General features: G+C 45.6%; 1 protein-coding gene across 10 annotated transcripts in view; it reads right to left on the reverse strand.

Moving 5' to 3' along the window:
* The window catches only part of TOP1MT (topoisomerase (DNA) I, mitochondrial), a 28,511-nt gene extending 2,279 nt beyond the window's left edge, over positions 1-26,232 (reverse strand). For 3 of the 10 annotated variants that reach the window (XR_002435284.1, XR_002435285.1, XR_002435282.1), the window contains exons 1-15: positions 26,214-26,232; positions 24,021-24,136; positions 21,713-21,834; positions 20,811-20,933; positions 20,137-20,324; positions 19,667-19,811; positions 18,643-18,786; positions 18,229-18,414; positions 17,511-17,579; positions 16,508-16,622; positions 15,931-16,058; positions 15,063-15,157; positions 14,093-14,242; positions 4,679-5,643; positions 752-2,144 (exon numbers count right to left, since the gene is read on the reverse strand). Coding sequence is in view for 3 of the 10 variants with exons in the window: in XM_021387470.1 (XP_021243145.1) it covers positions 13,542-13,644; positions 14,093-14,242; positions 15,063-15,157; positions 15,931-16,058; positions 16,508-16,622; positions 17,511-17,579; positions 18,229-18,414; positions 18,643-18,786; positions 19,667-19,811; positions 20,137-20,324; positions 20,811-20,933; positions 21,713-21,834; positions 24,021-24,136; positions 25,300-25,397 (1,782 nt within the window). In the remaining 7 variants the exon portion in view is untranslated. Of the gene's footprint in view, positions 1-751; positions 2,145-4,678; positions 5,644-8,896; positions 13,645-14,092; positions 14,243-15,062; positions 15,158-15,930; positions 16,059-16,507; positions 16,623-17,510; positions 17,580-18,228; positions 18,415-18,642; positions 18,787-19,666; positions 19,812-20,136; positions 20,325-20,810; positions 20,934-21,712; positions 21,835-24,020; positions 24,137-24,693; positions 24,920-25,299; positions 25,553-26,213 lie in introns of those variants that run through there. The other 7 variants (XR_002435288.1, XR_002435283.1, XR_002435286.1 and 4 more) reach the window with 7 other exon arrangements.

Consider the following 26,733-nt stretch of genomic DNA (forward strand, 5'->3'; position numbering starts at 1 on the left):
CATTTACTCTCTCTGGTTGCTTAAATATTTTGTCTGCAGAGGATATAGGACCATGTAGTTTCAGAGTGCTCAGATTTCAATCTCAGTGAAATAAACTATGTAATCCATAATGCAAATGAGATGCAAATTTTCCCCTCTGCCCAATATCCCGGCATAAAGACACTTATCTCATATAGCCCACTACCAAACTTCTCCCTAATTCCACTACTTGACTCCAAAGACCCTGAAATCACTTGGGTAGGATCTCTGAGAAGGGCAGACAGTAGGGGCATTCAGTAGGCAGCTGCACAAAGGAAGATGTAGATCTGGCCCTATCCCACTAGAAATGGCATCACTAGCTGCAGGAGGAGACAGGAGCATGAAGATATGGATGCATTGTGTGATTGTAGGCTGGGGCCCTTCTTCATCAAGATATAGAAATAACCACAGTCTTACATCATCTGAACTAACAAACCCACTGCAAAGTCTTTTATCAAAGACAGATAAGTGGCAACTGCTTCCTTTTTTTTGTTGTTGTTGGTCTTGCTTTCATAAAAATCCAGTAGTACATGAGTTTATAGAGAAACATACTCCCCGAAAAAGCAAGCCTTCATACATTCAGACTGAGAAATCAAAGGGGAGTTCCATGTCCTTCAGCAGCTCCACTGCAAGCACTAAGGCATTACAATTACCTAAGGCATCCCTTACCACGAGGCCTCCCTGACTTTCCAAAATGCAACAATTCTTGGTCTAGTAGAAACCATCGTCTTACCTTGATATACACATAGGATCAAAACCAGAAGGGCAAGGAGGGAAGATTTCATCTTCTCTCAGTCGTCTCCACAGCCCAGGAAAAGCACCCTCATCTGCGGACAGGATATATATCTCGCCTGCGTTTGGACTGAGTGATGATGAAGACAACAATTTTAAAAGATGGGCAGGGATCATGTATTATTTGACAGGATAGGAATGCACGTCGGTTGTTTTCTCACCTCGACACTGCCTTCAGGCTGGTCTGATGGGTCTGAAGATGAGTGAAAGCACCACTACAGCAATTCATCCCATTTATTGCTTTTAATGCTTTAATGTCTCTATGGTCAGGCTAGTTCTACTATCAGTATAGTACTACTACATCACATCTGTGGCCAGACAGTTCAGCAAAGGCATCTACTCAAAGCAAAATGGCAATAAGTAGCACACATTAATGGCTTCATTGAGTGGATGGCTGCCAAGTGCCTTTCCAGGGTTAGACCTGGAGAACTCCCTTGTGTCTATAGTCAGGGCAGATCTAGCTCTGTTTCATGGTTGGCAATATAAACAGGAAACGTTTTATGATTTCCTGTTGCCTATAAAAGCTGCTGGTTACCTATGAAGTCCTAAATGCTCCATATCCTACTTTTGAGAGCAGCTGTAGCAAGAGAGCAATGGCTTTGGTGCTCAAACACAGCAGCTGGCACATTGGAAGTTGGTTTCCAGCTTTGTTACACCTGAGCAAAGTGTAAAAACACTTGTACCCCTTCTACACAGAGCATCCAACGCAAAGTCCTGCTAGAAAGCATTCAAATGTAAGGTTCCCAGCCCGTATGACTTCTCTGTCTCTCTTATCAATTTGGGTGGAGCTGGAACTGATAATTTAAGACAATCTGGAGCCTCTGTTTGACTGCCTGTCACACTTCTGCTTCTGAGGAAAGAGCTATCAGGAAAATTGGTGCAGGAAATCTGCAGACTTCTCCATGAATCATCATGGACCCAGCCACCAAAGAGCAGAGAGGACAAAGCAAGAACAGATCCTTTGATTAAAGCTGCTTGGTCGGCTCAACCCTTCCTTCTCTGCCTTGCAAGACTTGGCTGAGGAAAGAAAATGGGGTTAAAGAAAGAGAACAGGAACCAGTACGCAACCTGGGGTTTAGAAGATGGAGCTCCAGAAGAAGAATAGGCAGAGGCTCAGAGAACATGTAGAAGAGCTTAGATGGAGAAAGGGAAGTCATAAATACCTGGGTGAACTTTAGGTCCTGGACAGATCAGTCAGATGTGTGAGCAGCCCTGAAGCAGAGGTCATGTGCATCTTGCACATTTAAGGCACCTGATAGGACTACTCATTGCTCATCACAGTGAAGGCATGGCCAGAGGAAGTTCAGAGGGACACCAAAACCCATGGTATCATCCTTTTTGATGGAAAAAAAATGGTGAGGGGGAGTATTGGTGTTGGGGGTAGTAATTTTCAAATATTTTTGAGGTTTCTGACATTGGCTTCAAACCACAGGGGCTATCCATACTGCTGACATGAAGCAGGATTAGCAGGATGGTGAAGTCAGCCTTGATAACCCCATGAGCATTCATCATTCCTCAACAACATACATACAGCTTCTGGGTGTGGAGAGGGTAAGCCACATCGCTTGCCCAACAGATTTAGTTCTGCCAAACATAGGGACTGACTGCCATTGTGGATGCTGGAGGAGGTGTGTCAGTCCTCCTTGATGTCACGAGGCAGCAACCAAAGAGCTAGACCCATTGCAGAGAATAAGGATTGCCCAGTGTGATTCACAACATGGTGTCCTCCTGCAGGGATGACTCTTAGTAAGGATCTGGAAATCAGTGTGAGCAGCCAAGGCTGAGTGTCCTGCAGCCAAAGAATTAATGTCTGCATAGGCAAGGAAGCAGTTTGCTTTAACCCAATTTGACTCTTATTTTTGAGGAAGAAATGAAAAATAATTGTGTTATTTTTCAATATGATTAACAAGGTGCATTATTGAATCTACAGGGCTTGCCAAAAATCAGCATGGGCTTAAACTCTTCATGTTCCAAATTGCTGAAGGACTCTGACCCTTTGGCTCTGACCCCATCTCCCATGTGCTCACACTCTTTCTGAGTGCTGTGAAGGTATCTGGGTGCTCACCACGGGAGTCCCACCGTGGCACAGAGATATTCAGGCTCAACAACACAGCATGGGCAGCCTGGGGGCCAGGTTACACTCAGGAGCTGAAATCCTTCAGAGAGCCTGCCCTTTGGCTCAAGGAAGGAAAACGGTGCCCCAGGGGCTTCCCAAGTCTCCATTTACCTTATTACCTGATTTGTTTGTAATAGGGAGATCCAGTTGTGCTACAGAGGAGGTCACCAGCTTTCCAGCTTCCCTGAGGCTAGAACCACACTGCAGAAGAGTTGTCACAGAAGCAGCTATGTCTATGCTAATAATACATGAAGAGTCAAGTAATAGTTTCAAGGGCTATCCCACCGCATGGGGACAGTTGTCCATGCTGTTTAATTATTAGCACCGTTTTTACCTGAATGACTACAACCACCTCTGACAATTCCTGGACAGAGTGCAGAACTTATCACAAATTAGACATACTTTCCAATTGGTATTTTGGACTCAGCCACTTTATTTTGGAAGGATACAGACAGGTACCAGCTAACCTCAGGGCCAGGAACAGACCCAGGAACTTTCATTTGCTAATGTGCTTTCCCTATGAAGTCCCAGCTGCTGTCAGGACCAGAGCGTAGATGGTAAAATACCACCGAACATGTAAATTAATGATTTTCTAGATGCATTTCTATGTACCTTCAGAATTTCTGCCTGGCTAAATTAGTAGGAGACACACTTTGCTCCAGGGCTGTGCTGATCAGGATCATATCCTCCTCCTACTCATCTCCATTTGTTTAGCTCTCTCTAATTGCAGGAACATCCAGACCATGCTGCTTGCAAAACCCCAGCCCTGCTGTGAGTCAGCTATCAACAGACATTTCCAAGACGAGTGTTATTTATTTATTCTCTTTTATTTCATGGTGGCCACAGAGAACCTGCTGCATTAGAAACTAAAAATGATTAATGGAAGGATCAAGTCAGGTTCAGACTGGCCTGTCCGTGTTTGATCACCAGCTGTTCAGAAGACAGATGAGCAAAACAACTGGAGGAACTGGGAGATCAGAATGGGCTAAGATACTTGCACGGGTTATTCAACAGGAACTCAATTTCCTAGGGCATCACAGTTCAGTTCAGAGAATGGACCTGCTAACACTGATATGAATTGCAATTCCCAGCACCAGGAAGGGACATCTCATCCTGCATGCCTCATTGTATCTAGGATGAGAGTTAATGGCCTTAAGTTGTTCCAGGGGAGGTTCAGGTTGGATATTAGAAAATATTTATTCTCAGAAAGAGTGGCAATGCACTGGAACAGGCTGCCCAGGGAGGCGGTGGAGTCAGCATCCCTGGAGGTTTTCAAGAAAAGGGTAGATGTGGCACTTAGGGACATGGTTTAGCAGGCATGGTGGTGATGGGCCTTTTCCAGTCTTAATGATTCTATGTCTGCAATTGCAGAATTCATGAAAAACAAATAACAGACTACAATTTTTGCAGATTTGTTGATCACCTTCTGCTGGTGAATGCTTAGATCAAGAGACAAACAAAACCAACCCATGAACCTTTCTCACAAGGGCAAAACTTGACTTCAATGCGTAGAGACCACCCAAGACTGTATGAGTTATGATTCATTTAATTACTCTCTCTTTCTCAAGCAAATTAGGTTTGACCTGTAACCCAATGATATTTGGGTCTCCCAAAGCCCCAGCAATGGAGAACATTTCAGACCCCAACCCACCAGAACAGAAACAGCCTGAGAGCAGAGGTGGAACACACAGGAACATTGAGCAGCAGGGCTGGGAGGCAACAACCCATACAGGTCACGGCCATGGGACTCACCAACATTTATCTTCACAGTAGGAGTTATGCAGACTGTCTCATTTCTGACACACCTGGAAGCCTCCAGGCACTGATCTTTGCTGGCCTGGCTGGTGCAGACATAGCACATCAGCAAGTTGGCTATGGGAGGAAAACAGAATATTTGTATGAGGTCAAAGAAAGAATCTCCTTCCCAGCAGGGGAAGTAGCCTACTGTCTTCTTAAAGACCACTGGGTTTAGAATTTATGAATATGTCTTTTCCAGGGAAAAAACAACAGATCTCACCCTCCCAGCCTAAGATTTGCATTAACCCTTAACAACTCACCAAAATCCATACAGATGACAGCAGTTAGAAACACCATCAGGAGAGCATTCATCTTGGTTTGCTCTTCTCAGCCTGCATGGTCTCAGGGGCAGCAGGTCCTGACTCCCAATGAAGTGCTGGCAGGGATGATGGCCAATACAAAGGCTGGTTCCTGGCTGGTGCAGATCACCTGTGCTACTGATAGATTTTTACACTATGTACAGCCTGGATCAAGGGGTTCACACATTCTTGTGGAATTTTGCAGCTAGTGCTTTGCCTTTTCCCAGTCTGTATGCATAACTAAGATTGCCCTGACCAAAGTGCAACATCTTGCACTTGGCTTTGATGAACCTCATTAGGTTCACATGGGCACACCTTTCAAGATTGTTCAGGTCTCATTGGATGGCATCCCTTCCTTCTGTTGTATCAACTGCAGTTTGTGTGTCATCCATAAACTCGCTGAAGGTGCACTCAATCCCTCTCAAGCCCACTGTCTATGTCGTTGACAAAGATGTTGAAGAGCATCAGTCCCAACATAGACCCCTGGGTGACACCACTCATCTCTTGTTTCCACCTCATATCTGTTGCTCAGGGGCACTATGAGGATAGGAGAAAGATTTCTCCATCTGCTCTGAGCAGAGGTGAAGCTCCAGCCACCTTCAACTTGCATGATATTGGGACCTGAAAATAAACCCAAAGGAAAGCAAATGCCACCAACATATAAGCAGTTCCTCTTTGACAAAAGACAGATTAGGAAGTGGTGAACAGTCTAGGAGGAAGTGAGTCCATCTGGGAGGGGATGAGGACCCTCAGACTTGCACACTATACAAAGGAGATTAGATCTGAAGAAAAGGGGAAATGTGTACAAACACTTTGTGGATTGTGACAAATGCTGTGTCTAACCCACTGGCTGTAGAGTTTTGATGGAGTGCCAGCACAGGCTTCTCAGTGAGGTGATGAAGTCTCCCTCCTTAGACATCTTCAGAAACCACCATGGTATAGAGAAGCAACGGAGGCACCAGGGAAGTGGTGAAGTCACCATCCCTGCAGGTTTTCAAGAAAAGGGTAGATGTGGCACTTAGGGACATGGTTTAGTAGGAACGGTGGGGATGGGTCAACAGTTGGGCTAGATGATCTTGGTGGCCTTTTCCAGCCTTAGTGATTCTGTGGTCTTGGGTAGCTGCTAGCTCTGGGTGTTCCTGTTAGAGCAACGGTTGAACCTGGTCACCTCTATTCTCTCCCATTCTGTAATTCTGCTTCCCCACATCTTTAACTGCCCAATCTAAGCTGAAGCCTCAGATTAGAGCTGAGCCACTAGAAAAGGTCAATTTCTGAGACCATATGGATTTCCCTTTGGTGACGTGGTCCATGCACCCCTCTACTAACTCCACTACCATGGCTCTGAGCTCAGTATGGTACCAGCAAGATCAGAGGAGCACATGGGAATAGGAGAAAGACGTGCTTCTACTACAACTTCAACATTTTGTCTTATGGGCAAAAATGAAACCCACCACGTATACGTGCAATGTAGATGTTTTTTTGTTTTCCTGTTACCCCTAAATCCAGCCTGGTCCATCTTGGTGAGGTACTGGAACAGGCTGCCCATGGAAGTAGTGGAATCACAATCCCTGGAGATGTTCGATTAAAGGATAGATGAGGCAACGAGGGACATGGTTGAGTGGACAGGGTGGTGATGGGTTGATGGCTGGACTAGCTGATCTTAGTGGTCTTTTCCAAGCTTAATGATTCTATGATCTCTAGGTCTGCATTTCTTCAGCTGGCCAGTGATGAGCTGTTAATAACCAAGAGTCTCCAGTGCCAGCCTCAGCCCCATCTTTTCTCATCCTGCATCCCCACTTCTCCTGATCTCTGCTGCTATACCAGACCTGCTTTTCTCTACCTTATATCTTTTTTGTCTATGCCATAAATACTTCATTCTACGAAGAATAATGGATTGTTATTACTATCTATAAAAGCCTACAGTTGCATCATACAAAGATACATAGAACAAATTACCTACAGCCACCTGGTCAATTAGAAAAGTTGCTCTTACAGATCAGCCAAGTGAAACAAAGCCTCAGGCAGGTCAAGACAAGCTCAGCCAGAGAAAACCATGCAAACCTCAATCCTGAGGTCTCACAAGCTCATTTCAAAGTTTATGGCCCATTACCAGCAATAGCAACACCAAATTAAGTCCTAGGGGATAACAAACGCTCTTGTCTTTGACTATAATGAAGGAAAAAATAGTCTAAGGAATTTGGTTTTATTTACAGCATTATGTAACCTGCTTTTTTTTTTTTTTTTCTTCTCCAGCATATAGAAAGGCACTATAGAAAGCTGGATGAGATGTGAAGCCACACCTGTCTCATACAGGGTACCAAGGAAAAATGGAGAAAAGATGTGTACCAAAAAAAATTAATAATAGGATTATGCCATGTGCCTGGGTTAGGAGAAGCTAGGAAATGAGGCCAGACCTACAGGGCCTCATTCTTCACCTCTCAACTCCACCTTCAAGTCTCGCCTCTGGAAGGGCAACAAACAAGATTTGCCTTTACAGGGAGCCTGAATGGGGAATCCTTTGGGGCTCCTGGCCTCCTACTTGGACAGAATCCACATCCTTTTTCTGTGCCTACAAAAATAGGGATGGTACTAGGTCCAGGAATGCACGAGAAGGAGCAGTAGAGATTTAACCCTCCCCTGTTGCTCCTCTGACATTCTGACATAAGTAGGGTTTGCAGCACCAGAAATGAACTACAGGAACTCTTTCTGCCTGTGAGGGAGCTTCCAAGAAGGAAACGTAAGCCCTACTTAAAACTGGTTGCAGTAATTCCCACCCAACTCTCCCTCCCTTTGGCAAACTAAGCCTTCAGGGGTGAACAGTCCAGCTTGAAAAATCAATAGAAGAAATTACAGAGAACACCTACGTAAAACAAAGAGCTCATTCACATAGAGGTGACCTCTGGGAAGGGATTAGAGACATCCTCACCTGACCCAGCCTAGTAGATAAATGTCCTATGTGCAAGAGAAGGGGCAAGCTGTATACAATCCACCAAGCTAAAAACACAGCATTCTTTTTTTAAAAAGATGCCAGCTATCCACCTCACCATCCCTCCTTTGCAAGCCTGCTGCATTACAGGCTAGCTAGAAGCTACCTTGGTTTGCAGAAATATCACATCATGCTCTTCTCAGGCTCATGGCAGCAGAAAGAATTTATGACCCCTCTTTCAGTTTTTTAAAGGCTTATTTTTGAGTCAAACTGATCGCTTGTAATTGCAGCCTAATCCAGGTTTGGATTAAGAATTGTAATTAAGCAATTTATTGGAATTCCTCAAGCCCTAACTTGCAGGGGCTCAGGATTAAGGTCTGGATAAGCTGTTGTCAGAACTTGGGATGGGCAAAGTCAGACTGAGATATTCCTATGTTGCTCTTTTAAATAATGCATGTGCTTGACTGGCCAAAAATATGGCAATTATTTCTAAAAAGACACCGTAGGACAAACCAGCCAATGTGTCATCTACTTGCTGCCCATCACTGGTGTCTCACAGGGAGCTATCTCCCTCCTCCCAGTGCTAGGCACATTGCCAGAAGCTCTCCTTTGCACTGCACAAACTCGATATCCTGTAGTTTTATCCTTGCCTTGGCAGCCCTTCCTCTTCCCCTCATTAGACTGCCCTTCATTTTGTCACAGGGATCCAATTTCTTGTAGGTTAATCACTCTCTCTCTTTTGCAGCTACTCACCTTGGCACCAGCAGTACCACATTTACAAACACACGGCACAGGCTCATGCCTGTCCCAGTGGAGCTTATTTTACAGCCATCTGAACTTGGCCAACTGTTGATAGACACAGAATACAACTGTGTCAACACAGGGAGCTCCTGAAGCACATATTTTATTTATAACAAACCACAGCCGTGATTTCCACCTACTAAAGGAGGCTGGAAAAGAATGTATTTCATTTATTGCATTCTGAGGGAGAAGGTTTGAAGCCCAGCAGCGATAGTCTCACTTAAATAGTTTCGTATTGCACCAACAAAAATATTCTCCTTTAAAGTTTCTGTTCCATTTTTCCCCTCTTTTTTTTTTTTCCTCCAGTTTTGCAATACCAGGCCTCATGGGAAGAAGGTGGGGGAAAGAGAAAAACCCTCTAGCAACCCTCCATGTTTCTCTTCCTCACATCCCTGCAGGGGTTTCTCACCTCTCACTCATCTGCCAGCCTACAGCTGTTTTGTTTTCTCCTTAATCCGATTGCTCACCGGGGAGCAGACACAGTGTAAGAAGCAGTTCAACAGAAAATGCTCCTCACTAAGGAGCCCTGATCACACCACTTCCTTCTCTGCACCGATTACGATGAATCAGCCCAAAGGTTCTCTGTCTGGAGAACCTACAGGTCAGCAAAGACCACATCAATAAGCAGATGAAAGGAGCTTTTGATGGAGGCTTGGTCACTGAGGACATTCAAGGTCAGGCTGAACAGGGCTCTGAGCAACCTGATTTAATTGTGTGTGTCCCTGTTCACTGCAGGGGAGTTGGGCTAGATGACCTTTAAAGGTCCCTTCCAACTCAAACAAATCTATGGCTGCCCTTCTCAAATCACATACCAGGTCCCTTCTCAACTCAACACTACCCACCCTGCTGCCAGCCCCAACAGAAAGCAGGAAACAGCTCCAGGAAATGAATGGAAGGCTGATAAATGGCTTTTGTCAATGAGCATCAATAATCTGCTGGCTGTGCCTCAAGAGGTTGACTCATCCCCAGGAGAAAGCATGATGTGGGAAGGTTGCTGATAAGCAGCAGCTAGGACCAATTGCTGCAAAGGGTGTCAACACATTGGCTTTCTGTTCCTATCTCTTCAGGCTACTGATGCAGAATCATAGAATAGGATCAAAGAATAGCCCACGATGGAAGGGACTCATAAGGATCATCGAGTCCAATGCCTGGCTCTGCATCTACCCCAAAATCAGCCCCATTAGAGCCTCCAGCTGCGCAAGGAATAGCATGGATCTGCATCAGGGAAGGGTCAGGCTGCATATTAGGAAAAGATTATTCACCAGAAGGTGGCAGGCATGGAACAGGCCCCCATGGCAGTGGTAATGACCCTAGACCTGCCAAAGTTCAAGGAAACTTGAAAAAAGGAAAATTCCAACCAGACATAAGGAGGAAAACAAACCAAAACCTTAGACACAGCAATGTTTAAGCACATGGGGAAATGGTAGAAAGAGATCTCCCTTGCTGGAGAAGGTTTAGAGCAACTCAAATAAAGCTTGCCCTGGTTGAACAGGAGATGGTACTAGAGCCCTCAGAGACCCTCCCATCCTCAGCATTTCTGGAAGAGGTGGATGCCAACATAAGTCAAGAGGAACTCTTACTGCCTCTTCCCATAGGTTAAATTTCAGTGAGCAGCTACAGCATCAGTACTGTCCTTTAGCATCACACAGTATGGGACATACCAAGCCTGCATGCAGCAATGCTCTCTGGCCACCAAAAGGCTTTTATATTATGAAACAAAAGCAGCCTTAAGCTTGTCCCTGTATCAACATGAGCAGGCAGCATTGTTCCTGGTAAATTTGCCTTGAGGTCTCCTCCCAACCAATATGAACAGCAGGCTTTTGTGAAATGCACATTAGCAACCCAGAAAGTTACATGGGAGAATACCATTTCTGGTTTTGCTGAAAACCAGATCATCTTCCTCCCCACTTTTTTTTTTTTTTTAAGAAAGAGTGGAGGAAAAAAAATGTGATTATGAGGAAAAATGAAGGTATCAGCTAGTATTTTTCCTTTGGGCTACCAAACATCTTAGTCATCAGCTCCAGGCTTTTAGGTGCCTACAGAAAAGTCAACTTGGAAAAACTGAATTGAAAGTACCCCTGGAAGGGCCAACGGAGATAAGGTTCAGCTGAGCATGAGTTACTCAATAACCCCAAAATGTTGACTGTAAGAGAAAGGTCCTGCTCTTATAGGTGTCTGTGATGGAGGCACATTCCTGCTCCACAGGACCAGTGGAAAAATCCCTTGTAAAATGGAAATTAGGCCAGATCGCTGTACTGTGCCACTGTGATGTCAGTGATGAGAAATCATGTCAGAGGGAAACTTTTCACTGAAAGGGTGGTGAGGTGTTGGCACAGGCTGCCTGGAGGAGCTGTGGATGCCCCATCCCTACAGGTATTCACAGCCAGGTTGGGTGGGGCTATGGGCAATATGACCTAGTGGATGGCAACCCTGCCCACAGCAGGGGGCTGGAACTTGATCTTTGAGGCCCCTTCCAACCCAAGCCATTCTATGATTCTATGAAACCCATCTTCCCCAACCTCTGGGTCACTTGGTTATGGCCATGGGCCAAGAGGTGACAAGGCTGAGGAGTGTCCGTCTCTCCTTAAAGCTCAGCTGGTTCCAAGGTATTGCATTGCTCAACCCAGTAGTTGATACTTGGCCAAACACACAACCTCCCCACCTTGCTTTTGCTCCAATGAATCTCCAATCTTTTTTTTTTTCCAACTGAGCTTTTCTGACAGAACTGGTCAAGTCATACATGTAAATGCAACACGGTGTGGGTTAACACCCTCCTGGGAAAAATGTAGATGCTTTATTTAAGCTCCTACATAATAACCAGTAACTATTTCGCTGACACTGGCAGCTCTTTGCAGCCCTGATTTCCAAAGCATCTGAGCATGACCAAGAAGCCCACGTCCAGCTGCTCTTACTAAAACAGTTTCTTGTGAGAAACATTCACTGTACTTATCCATTTGCATCTTGTTCCTTTATTCTGCAATAGAATTTTTTTCACCTCAAGGGGTTTCTCTAGAATTAACCCCTTATTTGGGGTGGAAGAAGCCTTTGATAAGTCTTTAAAAAAAAAAAGCTTTTTAAAGCCAGAAAACATTTGTAGCAGGTAAATATCTCAATGCATTGGATCCAACTGGGTCTCTTGCGTTTGCAGGTACAAATCCAACATAAGGGTCAAAGCAGGCTCGGCAGCTTCACTGATAGCTGGTCCAGCTTTGCCAGGAAAATAAAGCCCCTCTCACTTTTGCCACCAGATCCCTGTTTTAGGATTCAGTTGCCTCACTTAAATCCTGTATAAGCTCCCATGGCTTGGAGTGACAGTATTGTTACATCTCAGCTAAGTCATGGAGCACTGTTGCACACATAACCCCACAACAGTACAGCAATAAAACTGCATTGGGTTCACTCATGCATTTCTCCTCATTCCTGAGGCACAGAGGCCCTTAGGAACCAACCACAAATGGTTTGAGATCTGCAAGAAGGTTCTTTGCTTGAAGGCAAAAGATTTCATATCAGTTTCTGCCAGCAACTGAGCACATATGCACACCCATTATAGAGCCCAAGCAGAGAGCTGGAGCATCAGCTCTCAGCAGAACCACGTCCAGTCTGAGCAGCAAAAAAGCCTCTGGCTTCCAATCACTCATTCATGAAAAAATCACTTCCAGTTGTAATAGCTTCCAATTGAAATAGCAATTTAAACACAAGAACAAGTGGCTGTAAACAAATTTATGGTATGCACCAACTACAGCAGCCTTAACATCAGCACTGAGATGCAAGAAGGTTCTGCTGTTGACCCAACAGCTTGCTTACCCCTGAGGTCCACTGACACCTAGGCTGTTGGATGTACATGCAAACATCAACTATTTTCTTCCTCCGAAAAGCAGCCAACTGAGCAAGCACCAGCACTGTATGCAATTGGTCTCTGCCTTCTCCATGTCCATTGGAAGGATGCAGACTGCTGACTGGTACCATTCCCCAGTACATCCGCACCCCACCGTAACTTCACAGCCAGCATTATCCTTTCCTAAGGTGCATTCAGTGGCTGGAGAGCTTATTTCTGGACCAATATGAGACCTCCTCCCACAGAAAGGTTTGATCACGTAGGGGTGGAGTAGAGTATATGTTGCTCCTTATTTTCAGCATTCTACCATTAAACCCACTTTCTGACCCAGCACTTTCCCATCCCTCCTTCTCAAGGATGGAGCTGCTCCTTCAGAGACATTGGCTCCCTTCCACAAAGTGTTTCCATTTTGATTATGTTTGTGCAATTGCAGTTTTGTCAAATCCTAAAGATGAAATGGCACAAAATACCCTGAGAATTTTCCCTTTACTCCAGTGCATCCCCTGACCCAAGCCCAGGTCTTACACTGCAGCTGCCTGTTTCAGCACATCATTGCCTCACATTTCCACATCAAGCTAATTCAGAGCATCTAAGAAGTGAAGCACTTCTCCAGGAGGAGATGGGAATAACTACATCATCTTATTTATTGGCACTGTTAAGGCTCTCAATCTTCTTCCCAGATTCTGGAGGAGGAGGAAGGAAGAAGATATTCAAAGCACCTGGCAGCTCTAGAGAGGAATTAAAAGTTCACATTTAAGTTGCACTCAGAATGAGTGTCACAAGTCAGTGGTGTTTGCTTTTAACACTTGGTTTCTAGTTTTTATACAAAAAACAGCATGAAACACCTACAAACTTCTGTTAGATAACCATCCTACCACTGTAATAACTGCAGCGGCATGTAAAGAAATTATCAAAACAGCACCAAGCGAGCATGAGGCTAACAGGAAAGGTGCTTCCTCAGAACTCAAAGTCCTCATCAGTCATGTCGATCGCCCAAGCAAACTTCTCCCTCTGTGTCTTGTTGTAGATCTTCTCAATGGGCACGCCAAACTTCTTACACCTACGGAGACCACAACACAATGGGGGGGACATCCCAAGGGCCGCACCACCCACCCGAATTGGCTCCCACCATAGCAGTCCTCCATGTTCACTTGTGCAATCCCCTTAAGCCCCCAGAGGTAATCATTTTTGTGCCTCTGTTGATAAAGATGCGCAAATTGACACTTCTTGCCTTAACCCCAGAAGGGACATCTCACCTTGCAAACAGTGCCTTGCAGCAAGGGATTATGCAGCTTTGGACTTTGCTTGCTTGCCTCTGTTTATGGTTGGACTGGATGATCTTAGAGGTCTTTTCTAACCTTAATGATTCTATGATCAGCTGAACCTGGACAGGTTTCTCTGGCCAGATAGTTTTTCCCCAAAGGCTCAGGCATGTGCTTGTTCCCCCAGAGCAAGCAGTCTGCACATCTCCAGAGGAACAACTGCCCCAGAGCATGCTCAAGGCTTACCAGGCTATGCTAATCCTGGGGTCCAGGTAATTCAGCTTGGATGTGCCCAGAGCTATCTGCTTGTTCTCCTCCTTGTCTGTGGCCTGGACATTCAGCTTGGCCAGCTGCTCCTTCAGACGTTCCAACAGCTTTTTTTTCTTTTGCACATTGCTGACGGTAGAGGAAGAGCAACACAGAGAGTAGGTTAAAGGGGGAAAGCAACAGATGTGAAATATAGAGCAGTTCTCCTGTTTTGATGCTGTTTAGGAAAATGATAGGAAGCCAATGAGCTTCATCTCAGTGATCTCTACATCCACTGAGTCCAGAAATTGCTCCAGAATGGTGAAGTGGAAGACTGAGTACTAACCCATCAGAGAAAAGTAGAATCATTAAGGTTGGAAAAGACCTCCAAGGTCATCAAGTCCAACCACCAGCCCACACATAAAAACATTAAGTACTTGAGCAATAAGATTCATTTCTTTTTTAAACATTTTTGTACAAAGGTTGGGCAAGTAGCAGCCAGACACCATGAGCAAAGACTCAGACAGCCACAGTTGGGCTCCAGGAGGAGGAGTACATTCAGGCAGGCCCCATGCTATGACTGCTGCAGAGATCAGATATGCCACAATCCACAAGAAAACATCATCAGGACCAGTCTGTGTACACTCAGCTCCAACTCCAAGTCAGGCACCCTATGAACCTTGGCATTTGTAGGATAACCCAGCAGTTTGCACTCAAGTCCAAATATTCAGAGATGTGCCCTACTACAAAAGCAATGCATCCCTGCAAGGAGTTATTTGGCAGTCCTACTGCTGCAGAGAACCATCCACAAAGACCTTCATCCATCTGCCAGGCTCCCATGGGAAAGGAGGTACCCAGAAACAATTTCAGTTCCAATTAGCTGCATGTAGGGTTTTGGACCACAACATTCCCACCCACAGATCCTGGGCACAGATCCCTCCACTAACAAGAATTGAAAAGAGTCACTCACGCCTCTGCTTTGGCATCTTTTTTGTCTTTAAACTCATCTTCAGCTTCTTCCAGCTCTTGTTGGGCTTTTTCCAGCTGTTCCTTCTTGGCATCAATCTGAAGTAAACAGAGTGAGTCCATGCTCATGTCCTCCATAGAGATTTCAGCTACCCTTACCACACCACATTGCTCCTCAATTTCTCATCAGCCCCACTGCAAAAACAGCTCTGAGACTCGAGCTAGAGCTCAAACATTTTTCCTCCTTCTCCTCACATTACTGTCAGAAACGCTTGCAGCTCTTATTCATCTTGTGCAACTTGCCAAAGCTGTCTGCCTCATGACAGCACTGAGCCACCATCACAAAGATCCAAGCTCACTGGCAGAGTGTGAACAAAAGAGCTGAGGACAAATACAAAATCATAGTTGGTAGCATTTCTATAGCAGACTCATTAAAATTTCAGCTGGTTCTCCTGCAAACCACCAAACTGTAAAACCTATTTCCATGGTCCTGAGCCATGCACCCAGCTTGGTCTGAAGACAAGTGATTACAAAACATATTCATGCCACATGTGTTTTAACAAGCATATGAGCTTATCCCATCCCTTTCCACCTCCAGATTGCTGGCATCTCTGCACTGATTAAGAAAAGCCGCTATTCCTGATTCATTCCTTCATAGAATCATTAAGATTGTAAAAGATCACCAAGATCATCCAGTCCAGCTATCAAACCATCACCTTCAATGTCCACTAAATCACTCAACGCCACAGAATTCCTTGCCATGCTTGATCAACACAGTCTCTTCAAGCATCAAGTTTTTTACCCTTTTCCCATTCAAGAGATATCAGTGAGGTGGGAGCAAATCTGAGGACTCTTAGTTTGGTCTGTCTCACCTTGGTTTGCAGATTTTGCATTGACTTCTCAAATGTTTTCGGTGTGGCTCTCTGATGGTTGCACAGGATGGCCACAGCTCGGTTTGCTCGGTTGTAGGAGAGGAGCTTTTCAGCAACACTGTCTTCAGCTGGAAATGAAGTGCAGCATCACTATTTGTTTCCTTTCTGAGAATTGGGGAAGGCAAAGAACAGACCAGAACATCAAGTTGTTGGCCTTTCCCATAGGAGAGCAATACTGTTGGTCTGCTACCAACTTCTACAACCAAGTGATCACTTCAAGTGTCCCACTTGAAGGTGGGACAGAAATAACACAGCCAACCAACAATGCAAAGAAGGGGAAAATCTATTCCCAACTTGGCTGTCAGACTACCACTGAGCAGGCAATTTGATTTTGCCACTTTGCATGGCTCCCAGCCTTCTGCCCATACCCATAAACTACATACCACTCTACAATATGATGCATGACCAGCCAAGTAGGAGTGGGCAATGGGGACACCAAGACAATGCATGGACATCTGAGCCCACTGCCTCTACAACACAGCTGGTGGGGTCACCACAAACACAATTAAGAACTAACGGTTAGTGAGAGCCTTGAGCTGCTCCTGCAAGGTGATGGAAGCATTGTAGGTCCTGAACACTTTGGCAGTCAAGCCATTCATCAGTTTCTGAAGGTGTTTGTTCAAGATGGCTGTCTGGAGGAAGGAGTGCAGGACAACAAAGAGGAAAAAAGGAAGAAAAAAAGCATGTCAATACAATAAAGCATTTTTTCAGACCACCATCTTCGGTTTAAACAAACCAATTAGGCATTTACAAAAAAAAACACAGAAACAATCAACTATACCTTGCATATCTACCTGTTGGGTCACACCCTACTGAAGACTAGGAGCAACATCACTAAAACTCACAGAGAACCTCTCTGGAATTTAATAGCTTCTGCCCCTGTGTATCCAAGAAGCCACACCTCACATCAAATACCTTTCACATAAATTACATTTGATATCTTTGTTCTACAGAGCACATGGACCTACAATCAGACCAGAAGATACTAAAGGCCTATCACAGATAAAGCTGATTCAACCAGAGAGGAGCAACTTCTTTCTTCTTTAATGTTGGGCAAGTGGCTTTGTAGGGCAGAAGGGGACCAGAAGGGGGGTCAGAAGCCCATATCACATGCTGAAGAGGAGGTAAGAGGTTTTATGAAGGGGATTACTTGGGAGAAGGCTGCAGCACATCTCTCCAGCATGCTGTCACACTTCCACTGAGCCCCAGTTAGGTGGGGAAGTGCCAAATGGATGAGGTTTGACACCTCCAGCAATGCCCTGGGCAGCATATGCATGGGCAGTTTCTCCCAGACTAAAAAAAGCCCAAGCAGATCAGTTAGAGGAGGGAAGGAGCACAAAACCACCTCCTTAACAGGGGCATGCATTACTCATGAGTGCATGCAGACAGCTGAGCCTGCATTTGGGAAATCAGAGATATTGCCAATGGAGAAAGAATGGGAAGAGAAATAGAATCATGATTGAGATGCTGAAATTTTATGATTCACCAAGGAGTTCAAAAGTAGAGATGTGAAAACTTACATTGAGCCTATCAAAGAGGTCATCACCCGGGATTTTGTTCCTCATGAACAGCTGCAGGTTTTTGAACACCTAGAAGGGAGGAAAGGATGGTGCTGGTCAGGGACAAGGAACAAATTGGTTCCAGACACTTCCTTCGTCTCCATATCTTCCTTCCCAACCACCAACACTCTGATTTGGGTTTGCAGAATATGCATACTACCATACTACTTACTGAATTTCAAGGACTTCCATTGGGACCTCAAGCCAACATTGGTGCCACAAACTGTTTTCTCCATCACCACTACCACCAGCATTCAATTTTCCCCCACAAACTGCATCATCTATCCTCTGGGCACAGTAAAAAGCAATGGGGACCACTTGCAAGTCTTAATACTCAGTAGTCAACTGGGGATGCTCCAGAAGGGGGTATGACTTTTCTCATAGCTCATGGGCTGAAACAGCCTTGAAAGCCCTTACCCAAGGTTTCTACCCCTTTTGCAAGCCAGGAGGCAGCATGTATACGTTCTCATCACACTGTACCCTTGCATTAGTGTTAATTGGACAGCTTAGAAGTCTTTTCCAACCTTAATGATTCTATTTATGTCTAGCAAACACTGTCAGTAATGGAATCGAAACATATTTCAGATACAGATTTGGTACTGATGACTACTAAATGAGCCAAGCGACCCTTGAACCACATTGCCACATTGATCATTATGTCCATCTCTGCCATACTTACTGGCTTTTCCACTGACACTTTGTTGTAATAGCGGATAGAGTCTTTCCCAAGGAAGTCAAACTCCACCACATGCTCCTGCCCATCCAGCTTAGAGTGCAGCTTGATGTGTTCCACACGCAGGGAGCAGCAGCCAACTGTGTCTGCAGTCTCCCCTTCTTCTTTCTCATTACCAGCTCTCAGGGCCAGCTGGAAGGACATACAGAAAACCATAAATCATCCACTCCAGCCCACCAGAATTCTTCTTCAAAAGGTGAAGTAGACATAGACACCAGAAAAAAGAAAAATGTGGAGCAACCCCTGCTAGTAATGTCCATCAGACAACAAAAAAGTCATGGTCTGGAGCGGATCAGGTAAGCTAAACACCAGCCTCAAAAGTAGCAGAGAAGCAAGGGGCCAAGGTGAGGCCACAGGTACCTTATCAATGAAGTAGAGGGCCACTGCTCTTTGTCGCTTCTTCATCTCCTTGGACTTCCAGTCAGCCTGGTACTGAGCACGGATTTTGTGGACAACATCCTTTAGTCTCCGGGCTACCTCAAACTTCTCCCAGTCCTTTTCCCCCTGGGAAGAGAGACCAATGCATTGTCAGTCAGCGCCCCATCTTACTTCCATCCCCTCCAGCCAAACTATTTTGGGAACACAACTTCCAGTGTCTAAATACTGCTCAAAAATCCAGTGCTTTCCTGAGGAAAAAAAAATAATCCATGAAATGCAGAAAAAAAGAATCAAGCAGAAACAACTCAACTGGAGTTTCTGTGCCCTCTGCTGGCTAACCCAGATCCTAACCCAGGATCCTCACAAAATCTGAGCTTCTTATTGTCTGGATGCATCTTCTGCCAGCTTGTGGCCAGCATAAGACAAGCAAGGGGCCAACTGTTACACACCACACAGCTATAGCCACCGGCTTTCACATACCACTACTGTGGACTGACACAATGCATGTACTTGGCCATGCCCAACTTGCATGCACTTTCCTGATTCACTTCAAAGAACAGAAATAGCTTTAAATCACCTTTCTCTCTGCTGTTCGTTTTCCTCACTCCCACAGTACTACAGATGGCCATGCCACCTCCTCCTGTCCTCCATTTGCTGAGGCAAATGAACCAAACCCCAAGGACTCCAGAACCCTGTGGATCTTCTCAACACAAGCCCAGCTCTCAGCAGCCTTACCAGGATGCACGTGAGCAGCACGGCACAGGGACAGCTCTACAAGTAGCAATCTGTCCTTAAAAACAGATTCAGTGCTCAACACAAACATTTCTGTACTTCCCCCCACCCCCCGCCCCAGCAACCAAAGGCATCCCAATTAATCTAATTTTCTTCCTTTCGCTCAGAAAATACAATTTTGTTGGCATGCAACATCTTTTCCCCTATGACCTTTCTTCCTGGAAAGAAGAGGAGTGGCCCAAGAGCTCTTCACAAAGAGCAGCATCTCACTGACCTTCAGCTTGGAGCTAGGGTTCAGCATGATGTACTTTAAGGAGTTCTGAACGTTTTCAGTCCATGAGGCAAGCCAGGTGACTGTGTTGTCAAAGCGCACCTCCTTCCATTTATGCCCCAGTGGTGGCTCAGGGATCTTGGAGTCCCTGTGGATAGAACAAGGATACAACCATTGGTTAGACCAAATGATCTTAGAGGCGTTTTCCAATATGATTCTATGATTTGAGAGATCACAAAGGAGAAGAAACAGGTTGGCACCTCAATCATTCCTTCAAAGCAAGTAAAGGATGCTCAAGAAGCTGCATCATTGCCTGTAGGAAATAGCCTGCCCAAAACTACTCCACAATAACGCCAGTCTCTCCCTTTTGAATGCAAGGGATAACAGGAGAACTAACTAACACATTTCTAATTAGAGGAAACGTGCAGTTTACCCCCATTCCCACGAGCTCAGCTCTTATCTTGGCAACTCACTTGCTACAGTTGATGATCACATCTTCTGGCATAATCCTCTTCTTCAGCATGCCCATTTTGGGGTGGTCACCACGTCCACGGAACAGCCCCGGAGGCTCAGTTTTGAAGTTGCCTATCTTCTCCCTGTGCCCATCAAGGATGCAGTACCCATACTCCTCCTGGATCTTATCTGCCTCCTCCTTCAGTTTCTGAAACAAGCACCATGCCACCCCATGAGACACAGTTGAAATCCCATGACTTTGCTTGCTCACTGTTCTTTCCCTAGTGGAAAGGAGGCAGTAAAGTGAGCTCAAAAGGCTGGAGAAAGTTGATCACAGGTCCAAGTTTGCCTCATATACATTATCCCCATGCACCTTGCAACACCGTATGGCAATGCAGTCCCAACACGACGTGCTAATGAAGCAAAGGTCCACCATCTTCTGGACAGAGCAGGACCTCAAACCATGGCCTGAGGGTGACTGGTACCTTTCAAAGCCAGGAAACGTGCACCACTTGCAGAAAAGCTTAATAAAGAAGGGTGCGATGGTCCTAGAGAAATGGATGTGGTCCAAATACCAGAGGTCCCAGATCAGGGCATAACCCACCAGGATAGGAGGCAAGAAAAAACTAAAACACCCCAAGCCGGTCCCAAAAGATATCAATCAGTTCCAGGTGTCATAAGAAATAGTTCTCACCTGCTTCTCCTCTTTGGAGAGTGCTTTCCGTGCCTCATTTTTGTCCACAAAGTATTTGTGAATCTCTCTAAAGTCACACTTGTCCAACTGCTTGATTACCTCTTGCTCCTGAGGGGTCATCTCCTGTGGAAGAAATGAAGAGGGCTGAGTATGGCACAGAGGGACATGGTGTAGCAGGTATGGTGGTGATGGATTGGCAATTAAACTAGATGATCTTAGTGGTCTTTTCCAGCCTTAATGAATCTATGAATAACTCTAGATGGCAAAACCAACGCTGTAGTGCTTTTTGGCTATGTCTCACCTTTGGAAAAAAATGAAATAAAGACCCTCACACCAGTTCTTAAAAAAAGGCAGAGGGATGCAGCTAACCCAGATACTCTAGACACAACCACCCAAGGGTAGATAGAGCTGTACCAGCAAGTGGCCAGGCTGCTCTGGACCCACAGAGAACCAAAATGCAGCCAGCTTTTGGGGTGGAGCAGACTCAAAGCTCTGCTGCAGAAAGAAGTGGTCCCAAGAGTAACCACACACAAACAGCACAGTCTACAGAAGTGGCACTGAAAGGTGGGATATGCACTAGGAGGTGTCCTGTTTGTGCATGAGGAATTAGCCATGGTGCTGCAGGACCAGGAGGTTAATCTTTCAGAGGGATGAACCCAAAGAAAACCCAGGGCCTACTTTGAGATAGTATCACTAAAACTCAGAAGGATCTCAAGTGCTAACTTGAGGAACTCAGGGATACTGTAGACAGCAAGCCATGACTCGAACCCAAAACAAATACGGAAAGATGCATCCCCCAAAATCATCCCCTCCCTCCCACATGACAGTCCTAGGATGAGAGTCTCAACACTGGGATTTAAAGCAGAGGACTGACAGCAAGGAAGCCCCCATATGCAAGGTACCTTCCTCCAGTCATTAAAAAAGTTGTTCTGGAAGATCTCTTTAGTCGTGTATTCGTGATCAAGCATTTTTGCATAGAAAGTGGCTATTTCCTCTGTGGCCAGGCTCAGCTTCAGGGGTTTACCTGAAAAAGGAGAGGAGCATTAGCATTGGTTACGGGGACATCTCATCCCTGCAGTCCCAGGAGGCTGCTTGGTTGGTCCTCATGTTCAGCCCAGTGCCCAGAACAAGGACATAGGCTGAGAATGGACACTGGCAGCCCACGCACAGCTTTGCCTGTGGATCAACACTGAGCACTCAGCACAGCAGGATGCTGCCACAACCAATTTGAAATCACACACTACATGTTCTTTTCCAGGAGAGTAGAGATCCTGAATTACATTGAGGTCACTGAGCCACAGGGCTTCAGCAGACTCTGGGCAATGAATTAAAGAATCACTACAGTTAAAAAAAGACCTCTAAAATCATCAAGTCCAACCGTAAACCCATCAACTCCATGCCCACCAAATCACATCCCTCAACTTAACAATGTCTCTCAGTCCCAAACTCCTGGCTTAACAGGACAACATAGAAAGGCTTATTTTCCCTGCCATGATCAGTCCCAGGTACATGCTGAATAGCCAGGATGCCACTCATAGAAGTTTCACATCAAATCATTTCGCACAAGATGAAACAATCAATGGAAACTTAAAGAGCAGATTAGTTCCACAAAGTCATTTTGTGGAGGTGGCAAAGCCACCAGCCTCTCTTGAATCAATGAACTCAGGAAATATCTTGGTTCCTGCTGGGAAGCAAGCACTTCAAAAATAGCTTTCCTAGACAAGCCACAGAAGTGCCCTTCAGAGATCCAGAGATGGTTCAGTTCTACACCAGATGCTGATTTTTGGGTTTTGACTCCCACCTGAACTGCAGAACACAGTGGGTCATAGCCCCACAGAAACCTATACATCAGGAATTGGGCTTGATCATAGAATCATAGAATGGCCTGGGTTGAAAAGGACCTCAAAGATCATCGAGTTTCAACCCCCCTGCCGAGTGCAGGGTCGCCAACCACTAGACCAGGCTGCCCAGAGCCATGTCCAGCCTTGCCTTGAACACCTCCAGGGACGGGGCCATCCACAACCCCTCTGGGCAACCTGTTCCAGTGCGTTACCACCCTCTGAGTGAAAAACTTTCTCCTAATATCTAACCCTAAACCTCCCCTGTCTCAGATTAAAACCATTCCTCCTTGTCCTGTCGCTATCCAACCTCGTGAACAATCGTTCCCCCTCCTGTTTATACACTCCCTTGATGATCCTTATGAGTCCCTTCCAGTTTGGGATATTCTATGAGCCAGCTCCCTTCCTATTCAGGGAAGTTGCCTGGGCACAAAAACACATTTTCATCCAGGAACACCTTTCAGCAGCAATGACAACACCTCCTCAGATCCCAAACTAAAGCCACTAGCCCTGATGCAGATCACACAAACAGGTCTGCAGGAGCACAGAGGAGGTCAAAACCCTAAACAGAACTACAAATAGCTGCCCCATGTAGCCAAAAAAAAAATCACTGGCAGCCCCATAAATGTCCTAGCATTGCCCTCTGCTGACTGCATTGCCACACATCTCATTTTCCCATATTGACTTTTTATTTCCTCCTGTTAAGAACTACAAGGAATAGGAATCCTCAATGAGAGGCTGACCAAGACTCCACAGGACTGACCTCCTCCCATACTTCCACTATCCCTTAGTTGAGTCCTCTGGTCCTTAGAACAGGCTGCCCAGTGAGGTGGTGGTGTCACTGTCCCTGGAGGCTTTCAAGAAACATGGAGATGTGGCACTGAGGGACGTGGTTAGTGGGAAATATTGGTGGTATATGGACAGTTAGACTTGATGATCTTAGAGGTCTTTTCCAGCCTTAATGATTCTATGATTCTTGCTTCCATCTCTCAATTCAGAAGGAAGGGTTCAGGGCTGGAGACAAGAACAGGGAGGAAGAGTTCAGCAAGCACAGAATAAACTCAAGAAAGACAGCAGAAGCCAGAATTCATCCTCTCCTGGTCCATCTGTGCAAAGTTACACAAGATCTTTATGCACTGGCACTGAGATGCATTGCATCACTTTGAGATACTCAGGGTCCAGCCCTGAGGATCCCACAGCCAAAAAAGGCTGTAAGCAGAGGAGCAAGTCCCAGGTGAGGTTTGCTCCAAAGGGATATTATGACCCTTTTTAATAGGTGCTCTGCAATATGCCTCTGCTATGTAAGAGGAGATACCAGCTCCTTGGCCATGCAGAAGGCAACACCAAATGCCCCCTCCCAAGGTGAACCTACCATCGTAATAAAATTGCACATCATCAGGCAGAGGCTCATAGAGGGGGACAAAGTAGGGTCCTTTGTGCTCCAGCTGTTTCCACTTCACCCCATCATTTGTCTTCTCCTCTTCCCACCTGGGATAGAAGCACACAGATCCATGAGACCATCCCTACCTCAGTGTCTGAGACCTTCTCCTGAGCATTTCCACAGAATTCAAGTGAAATTCCATCACTCCAGACATCGCCTCAGTTTCCCCATTCTTCCAAACAGGGAAAACAAGGATCCAGCCAAGGGAAAAGCATCCTGGAGGAGGCAGAAAATAATGACCCAACGAGACATGTTCAGTGAGATGTGAAGGAACTGAGGGAAGGAGAGCAAGAGGACGGAACCATCAGCCAAACTCCCGGGGACAGCCACCAAGATGCCACCCCAAGTCATAAAAACTTCCCAGTTTGCACCAAAGATGCAAGGGTTAAAATGTACACCCTCCCCAGTCCTGTCCATTACAAGGCACAAAACCAAGAGGGATTGTGGGCACCCATCACCCCATACTGCCTGTGGAGTGACCTTAACACAAATAGCATCTTAATGCACCGCTCCCCCGCCCCTGCATAGCAAACAGGATTTTAAAGTCACTGCAAGTCTCAGCTGTTAAACAGGGATGAAAATTAGATGGATAAAGAACACTCACCCTGAAAAACATTTGTAAGCATTAATATTTTAAAGTTAATACTAAAAAAAAAGATAACTGAGGTCTGGGGAAAGAGGAAGAAGAGACAGGCAATGCATGGGGACAGGCAGGGGACCTGCACCCCATGGCTCAGTCCTGGGAGACTGACAGAACCCCAGCATCTCTGGGAAAATGGAAACTGCAACGAAAAAAAAAAAGCAATATTTTAATACTGGAAACAAAAAAAAAGAGAGAGAAGCGGAAAACAAAGCCTAAGAACAGAGTCTTATCGCTCTGCAGTACCCCGGAAGTATTTGAGAGCTGTCTCCTCCCCACAGGAAGAGATTGCATCAAAAGCTGGATAGATTGCATCAAAAAGCACATTGTGCCAGGAGAAATAAATATATATGGGAAAAATATTTGGGGGCGGAAAAAAGATACTTAGGAAAAATATAAAGAGATATATATATATAAGTATATATATATATAAAATCAACAGGCTGTAGAAAACGTGGCTGAAAGCACCTCAGAGAGGCAAGCAGTGATTTGCAGAACGCTGTCATGCCTCCACCTCTCCCCCCAAACCCATGCAATCCACCATGCCAGCAAAGCAGCCCCTGCACTCACCTGCTGCAGCCCCCTGCCCCTGCACGGAGGGCAGTGGGGATGAATCGGGGGCGAGGGACCCCTCGGCCAAGCAGCGAGGTGGCCAAACACCGGTACATGCCACCCACAGCCCACAGAATTGATCGCTCCCAGCATCGTGTCCCAGCACCCTGTCACCCACCGGGGCACGCTGGCATTGCCCAAAGCATTGCCACGAGAAGAAAAAACCCTCTGCTGGTCGGGGCTGCGGCACTTCCCCCACGTGTGGGTGCAATGGAGCCTTATGGGAAATGTAGTTCTGCGTATGTGTCCTCAGGTAGCTCTGCTGTAAGTTGAGTTGACGCTATGTAGCAGCGCTGCTTTTTAAGAAATTGAATTTTTATCTATTTAAATCTGTTTTTAAACACACGCTATGCCCCACAGCATCCATCCCAAAGGTCTGAGGTTGCTGGAACTAAATGATCTTAGAGGTTCTTTTCCAACCCGAGTCATTCTATGACTGTATGATGTGAGTGATACACACGAGCACCCCCACCTGGGATAATGCCCAGCAGCCCCGTACAGCCCAGGCTCAAGGGTCTGTAACAGGCTGCAAAGGGGTTTGTGGGTCAGCTCCTTTCACCAGCCACGAGGACCTCTCTTGCTTGGTTGGACACCAGCGAAGCCAGTTCAGGAGGAATATATATTCTTGAAGTAGTATATACCATAAAAATATTACATGAATACTATTCTATAGTCACAACCTCCTGTTATCTCTCACACCCTTCCTCCTGCCCAAAGCACCAAGTTCAGGGCTTAAGAAAATACAGCCGAGCAGTTAATAAAAATATTAATAAAAAATAGAAGTTTCAGTTTTATCCTAAGAAATAAAACTAAAAGCCTCATTACATTCACATTAAACCTGCTCAGAGGCTAAACACATGCAGGACACTTACCATTTCCACTTGTTTTCTGTTTCTTCTTTCTTTTCTTTCTCTTCTTCCTCCTTTTTAACCTTTTTGTTGTTGTTATTCTCTTCTCCTTCATCCTTAGATTTTCTTTTCTGGGTTTTCTTTGGGGTCTCCTTTTCTTCACTCTTCTCTTTACCTTTCTTCCCCTTCTCTTTCTTTTTCTCCTTTGGCTTTTTCTCCTTGGTTTTCTGCTTTTTCCCTAGCACATCTCCCTTCCCCACCTCATCTTCAGCCTCCATGCTCTGAATCTGTCCCCATCCCTTTTCTCCTTGTTCATCCACCTCCTCGTCCTTTAGTCCTTTTTCATCTTCACTTTCCTTTCCTGCATCTCCCACTCTTAATTCCTCACCCAACCTCTCCATCTCTTGCTTCTCTTCCATCTTTTTCTCCTTCTTCATTTTCTTTCTCCTCTGCTTCTCCTCCCCCTCCATTTTTACTTTCTTGCGCTTCTCCCCTCTCCCTTTCTCCTCCTTTTCCCTCTCATCAGCCCTTCTCCATGTGCTGC

The sequence above is a fragment of the Numida meleagris genome, chromosome 2 (genome assembly GCF_002078875.1).
Source record: "Numida meleagris isolate 19003 breed g44 Domestic line chromosome 2, NumMel1.0, whole genome shotgun sequence".
Classification (NCBI taxonomy): domain Eukaryota; kingdom Metazoa; phylum Chordata; class Aves; order Galliformes; family Numididae; genus Numida; species Numida meleagris.